Here is a 7,089-nt window from a genome sequence, read left to right on the forward strand (position 1 = left end):
AGATCATGACATCGACTTGCCATTTCATTTTCATTTTATTGTATATGGTTGTACATAAAAATATATTTTATAATCATTTCGCTATGTGAATCGCTAAAAAAAAAAATCCACAGCTCAACGGTCACTGAACGCCTCTGAACATCCTCTGCGTTTCTTAGAAGCGATGTAAACAACACTGCTAACACCAGACATTTAGAAGCTCATCAGTACTTACTACTCACAGTATAATACACTGGCTCTTTGTGGATAAGACTCAAGACCCCTGATTACAACCCCCTGGTGGAATGATAGTAACTCGGTTGAGGGATTTCATTGGGGAAATTTTAACTAATAGAGTTACTCAAGTAGTGTTACATTAACGCTAGCTCTATCTTCAGTCTGAATGACGTTAGCTTACTACTTGCTTTTAACAACTACATTTGATGTGCTCTTTAAGTGGGTAAAGATTGGTTAACGTTGTAGTTACAGTAGTGTGTGTGTGTATATATATATATATATATATATATATATATATACACACATTACACACACACACACACACACACACACACACACACACACACACACATACAGTGGCATACAAAAGTTTGGGCACCCTTACTGAAAATGTCTGTTACTGTGAATACTTAAGTGAGCAGAAGATGAACTGATCACCAAAAGGCATAATGGTAAAGACGACACATTTCTTATCAGCATTTTCTGCAAGATTTGTGTATTATTTTTGTTTTGTACAATTGGAGAGTGAAAAAAGAAAAGGAACACCATGCGAAAGTTGGGGCATCCCAATACATTTGAGTTCTCAGGTAACTTTTACCAAGGTTCCAGACCTTAATTAGCTTATTGAGCTGTAGCTTGGGCGGCACGGTGGTGTAGTGGTTAGCGCTGTCGCCTCACAGCAAGAAGGTCCGGGTTCGAGCCCTGTGGCCGGCGAGGGCCTTTCTGTGCGGAGTTTGCATGTTCTCCCCGTGTCCGCGTGGGTTTCCTCCAGGTGCTCCGGTTTCCCCCACAGTCCAAAGACATGCAGGTTAGGTTAACTGGTGACTCTAAATTGACCGTAGGTGTGAATGTGAGTGTGAATGGTTGTCTGTGTCTATGTGTCAGCCCTGTGATGACCTGGCGACTTGTCCAGGGTGTATCCTGCCTTTCGCCCGTAGTCAGCTGGGATAGGCTCCAGCTTGCCTGTGACCCTGTAGAACAGGATAAAGCGGCTAGAGATAATGAGATGAGCTGTAGCTTGTTCAAATTCTTCGTTAGGAAAGGTCAGATGATGCAGATTTCAAAGCTGTATAAATTCTCTGACTCTTCAAACTTGTCCCTAAAATCAACAGCCATGGGCTCCTCTAAGCAACTCCCTCGCATTCTGAATAATAAAATAATTGATGCTCACAAAGCAGGAGAAGGCTACAAGAACGTAGCAAAGTGTTTTCAGGTAGCTGTTTCTTCAGATTGTAATGTTATTAAGAAATGGCAGTTAACAGAAACAGTGGAGATCAAGGTGAGGTCTGGAAGATGAAGAAAACTTTCTGAAAGAATTGCTTGTTGGATTGCTAGAAAGGCAAATAAAAACCCCTGTTTGACTGCAAAAGACCTTCAAAAAGATTTAGCAGACCCTGGAGTGGTGGTGCACTGTTCTACTATGCAGCGACACCTGAACAAATATGACCTTCATGGGAGAGTCATCAGAAGAAAACCTTTCCTGTGTCCTAGCCACAAAATTCAGTGTCTGAAGTTTGCAAATGAACATCTAAATACGCCTGATGCATTTTGGAAACAAGTCCTATGGATTGATGAAATCAAAATAGAACTTTTTGGCCACAATGTGCAAAGGTATGTTTGGAGAAAAAAGGGTGCCAAATTCCAGGAAAAGAACATGTCTCCAACTCTGAAGCATAGGTGTGGATCGATCATGCTTTGGGGTTGTGTTGCAGCCAGTGGCACAGGGCACATTTCATTGGTTGAGGGAAGCATGGATTTGAATAAATACCAGCAAACTCTGGAAGCAAACGTCACACCATCTGTAAAAAAGTTGAAGTTAAAGAGGATGGGTCCTACAATAAGACGATGATCCAAAACACACCTCAAAATCTACAATGGAATATCTCAAGAGGCACAAGCTGAAGGTTTTGCCCTGGCCCTCACAGTCCCCTGACCTAAACATCATTGAAAATCTGTGGGTAGATCTCAAAAGAGCAGTGCATGAAAGCAGTGGCGGGTCCTGAAAATTTTCTCAGGAGGGGCAATTTATCCAATAATGTCACAAGGTGACTCATTCAACAGGTACATTATAGGTAGCCAGACATTATTGACTGTTTTCTCTCTGCATATCACAGTTCCATGCCACTTCTGTCCACTAGATGGCAGCACATTACAGAAATCTTTTCCCTGTAGCTACCTAAGCTATAGGCTGTGGTGTAAAGTTGCAAACAACATTCACAATCGAAGAATAGTTTGGCTCCACAATGACTAATTCCAATTACGCCCTATTCACTATTCACATTATTTCAATATTGTATGATGTGAAATAGCCAAGAATGATATCTTTATAAAAGATATGTCCAACAACTAAATAAGAAAGGAAACCATATTTTTTAAAAAAATAATACATATTTATTTGCCAATCTTGAAAGTACTGTTCTACAGAATGTTCTGTAAATAGATTTTGTACTTCAAACTCCATGACCAGCAAGAATTTTACAGACTGTGCAACTTAAGGACAACAGGAAAGTGCACTTACTGTAGCAAAACATTGTAAATAGTTGGCTAACATAACAATAAATAGATGAGTGGATCTTGCAATTACTGGTATTTACCAAGGATATTACCAAACTGCTAACTCTCAGAGCAAAGTGTGGCAAATATAAAAATGCACATTGAAAACATCAAAAGTGAACTGATTCTGTGACTGTGTGTGTGTGTGTGTGTGTGAGTCACGAAGTCAACCAAACCCAGAAAAACACCACGGTGACTGGAGCCCTCAGTTTCGTCTTTGCCTCGTAGAGCTAACTCGAACACTCCACAAAATTTCACGCGTTGGCTGAGCCGGTTTAATATGTGCCTGTTCTTGCTCACCTCATCGTTGTGGCGGTGAACTGCTAGCCTGTAGCCCTCATCCAGTTGTGTAGCGATGTTCACTCTCCCAAAAGCCGAAAATTTCAGGCAGCTGCCCATGTGAATCTTTGATGACTCATGTTTTTTTATTTTCTCCGACAAATGATGCATGTCCGAAACTCCAGTGACCGTCCAAGCAGTGTTGTCCTTGGAGCCACCTCCAGGGTGGGAAAGTAAGCAGGGGTAGCAGAAAACTGCTGAGGCGTCCTTGCAGCCAGCTCGCCAGGATTTGCGCTGGGACCATGTTGAAGTAAAACCTCGAGTATATGATTCCCCCCCTTGTCAAAATTTGTTTTATGTTTAGATTTGGTCGAGGGGGTCTAGCTTGTTTTGTTGCCAATTTAGCTCGATTTGATCACTGACTAAATGGAACTTCTTTTAAGGACCGCACTGAATTGCTTTCCACATCCATCTCACCTCAGAAACTGAGCGGATCGAACGCAACTTTGCCGCGCTTCGCAGTGATGTAAGCATGTTAGGGCAAGCCCCCCCCCGGAACCCACAGAGATTGCATTGAAGTGTCAGTTAGGAGAAAAAAAAATACATTAACATGGGACTCTATCAGTGAACTCTTGGGCGATTTTCAACATGACTGAAATCGCCCCAAAAGGGGCGGTACTCTAGAAGCAAGACCACCCTGATTGGACAATGATACCCAGAGACAGATTAAAACGGCCTAGAGCAGCGCTGGTGAAAGTTTGTTTAAAAAAAAACAACAACTTTTTTTTTCGTTTTGGCAGTGCGTCGCCCAGTCGCCCTTATGCACCACCCGCCCTTGCATGCAAGACAGCCCAAGAAACTTGTAGAACTGGAAGCCTTTTGCAAGGACAAATGTGTGAAAATCTCCCAGGTAAGAACTGAAAGATTATTAGCTGGCTGCAAAAAGTGTTTACAAGCTATGATACTTGCCAAAGGGGGTGTTACTAGGTACTAACCGTGCAGGGTGCCCAAACTTTTGCTTCGGGCCCTTTTTCTCATCATCTCATTCTCATCTCATTATCTCTAGCCGCTTTATCCTTCTACAGGGTCGCAGGCAAGCTGGAGCCTATCCCAGCTGACTACGGGCGAAAGGCGGGGTACACCCTGGACAAGTCGCCAGGTCATCACAGGGCTGACACATAGACACAGACAACCATTCACACTCACATTCACACCTACGGTCAATTTAGAGTCACCAGTTAACCTAACCTGCATGTCTTTGGACTGTGGGGGAAACCGGAGCACCCGGAGGAAACCCACGCGGACACGGGGAGAACATGCAAACTCCGGCCCTTTTTCTTTTTTGTCATTTTGAAAATGTAAAAGATGAAAATAAAAAAAAATTGTTTTTGCTTAAAATATAAAGGGAATGAGTCATCTTTAACTTTATGCCTTTTGGAGATCATTTCATCTTCAACTTGCTTAACTGTTCACAGTCACAGCAATTTTGACCAGGGGTGCCCAAACTACACACACACACACACACACACACATATATATATATATATATATATATATATATTTTTTTTTTTGTGTGTGTGTGTGTGTATATATGTGTATATACTAAAATGTCTCCTTTTTTAATCTTAAAACATATCTTCCTTTGCATTTTGTTGTGGAATCTATATTAACTACTTAATCAAGATATAAAACATTCACGGAATTTATAGCACATTATGAAACACATACATACACAGGGGGTTGCAAAAGTAGGTATACAGTACTGAAAAACAAAACATTTGCACAAAACGTTATTTTATTGATTATACAAACATAATAATAAACTATTATAATTAATGAATTAAATGAATTCTAGTATTAAATGAAACCTAGCAACACTATTATAATACAGGTAATATTGGAATAATCCTTACTGTATACCTACTTTTGCAGCCCTGTGTGTGTGTGTGTGTGTGTATATACTATCACTGGGGGGTCATTTGATCACCAACACGATAGAAAACCATGCTCTCTCTCACACACACACACGCACACACACATTCACTTGGAGTTGCATAGGCGATGATACAAAAAATAAAAAGCGTGCTTGTGGATGCAGGTAAACTCACGGAACAGGAAGCGAACTCTGCTCACACAGGGGTCATAAACCAACTGAACTTTTATCTCGCATAGTACATAAATTAATCGTTTATTGTTTAAATTTCTTTATTATAGACCGGTACACATGTAAATCTGGCTCCAGTCCAGCTGCTCGGTTAATTCTGAAGCGATGATGATGATGATGATAATAATGCAGTAAGGTGCTAAAGTCCCTCCCTGTGTAAAGCGTCTCGTTATCGTGTGTGTGTGTGTTTCAGTCCCACAGCTGTCATAAAACTACTTTTATAACATTACACTTCTCAATAAGACGCAATTCGAACTTTGTCAAAGGGCACTATAAGATTTCATCAAGTTTTTTTTTCTTTTTTGCATGGTGTTTGTGATACTCACCTGAAATGCCGCCGCCAATCACTATCACGTCGTATGTGTTTGCTGCCATGGTGCTGTACTGCAGTGTCCTCTCTCTCTCTCTCTCTCCCACAGAAAAGCAGTGCAGCTCGCGGACGCAATAAAGCGCCACAGCCACCGTGAGCCTGTCGCAGCCCCGCCCATACGACACTTGCCCCGCCCACAACACGCCCCCCTGCGAAGGTCCTTCAATTAATATTTTTAATAATAAATACATTATAGACATAATAGTGAACTCTCGGTTATTTTAATTGTATGTTAACACAAATAATTTTTTTAAATATTAAAAATGTTCAAAGAATACATTTTATTTTTCACCTTTCCATTCGATTAACGTAACATTTTGCCAAACTCCCTTCATATTTACTTTACTGTGTAAAGGTTACCACCTTTGTTTACGGAAACGTGTTAATGGCTGCCAGACCAGAAAAAGAAATCAGTATCACATAATAACATTGTTCTAACAATATATTTTTCACGTTATTATGTGAAACGTTTCACGTTATAACGTGATAATTTGGTTTCACGTTATAACGTGATCATTTATATTGTTATAACGTGATAACTTTAAACTCATGTTTGAATCTATGGTTTGACTGAGGCGTGTGGAGAATAAACTGGATAACATGGAGAATGAACCGGTAATATGGGGGGGGGGGGGGGGGGGGGAACATGTAACATGGAGAATAAACTGGGTAACATGGAAAATAAACTGGGTAACATGGAGAATAAACTGGGTAACATGGAGAATAAACTGGGTAATGTGGAGAATAAACTGGGTAATGTGGAGAATAAACTGGGTAACATGGGGAATAAACTGGGTAACATGGAGAATAAAATGGGTAATGTGGTGAATAAACTGGTTAATGTGGAAAATAAACTGGGTAACATGGAGAATAAAATGGGTAATGTGGTGAATAAAATGGGTAATGTAGTGAATAAACTGGGTAATGTGGAAAATAAACTGGGTAGCATGGAGAATAAACTGGGTAATGTGGAGAATAAACTGGGTAACATGGAGAATAAACTGAGTAATATGGAGAATACAGTGGGTAACATGGAGAATAAACTGGGTAACATGGAGAATAAACTGGGTAACATGGAGAATAAACTGGGTAACATGGGGAATAAACTGGGTAATGTGGAGAATAAACTGGGTAACATGGAGAATAAAATGGGTAATGTGGTGAATAAACTGGGTAATGTGGAGAATAAACTGGGTAACATGGGGAATAAACTGGGTAACATGGAGAATAAACTAGGTAACATGGGGAATAAACTGGGTAACATGGAGAATAAACTGGGTAATGTGGTGAATAAACTGGGTAACGTGGAGAATAAACTGGGCAACATGGGGAATAAACTGGGTAATATGGAGAATAAACTGGGTAATATGGAGAATAAACTGGGTAATCTCATCTCATCTCATTATCTCTAGCCGCTTTATCCTTCTACAGGGTCGCAGGCAAGCTGGAGCCTATCCCAGCTGACTACGGGCGAAAGGCGGGGTACACCCTGGACAAGTCGCCAGGT

At 40.7% G+C, this 7,089-nt stretch overlaps 1 protein-coding gene across 1 annotated transcript in view; it reads right to left on the reverse strand.

The window, feature by feature from the left end:
• Window positions 1–5,646, reverse strand: part of mao (monoamine oxidase) — an 87,815-nt gene extending 82,169 nt beyond the window's left edge. The window contains exon 1 of the mRNA XM_060929836.1: window positions 5,539–5,646. Within this exon, the coding sequence (XP_060785819.1) occupies window positions 5,539–5,587 (49 nt within the window). The 5' untranslated portion in view covers window positions 5,588–5,646. The remainder of the gene's footprint in view (window positions 1–5,538) is intronic.
• Between the last annotated feature and the right edge of the window lie 1,443 nt (window positions 5,647–7,089).

This window comes from Neoarius graeffei, chromosome 9, assembly GCF_027579695.1.
Source record: "Neoarius graeffei isolate fNeoGra1 chromosome 9, fNeoGra1.pri, whole genome shotgun sequence".
NCBI lineage: Eukaryota > Metazoa > Chordata > Actinopteri > Siluriformes > Ariidae > Neoarius > Neoarius graeffei.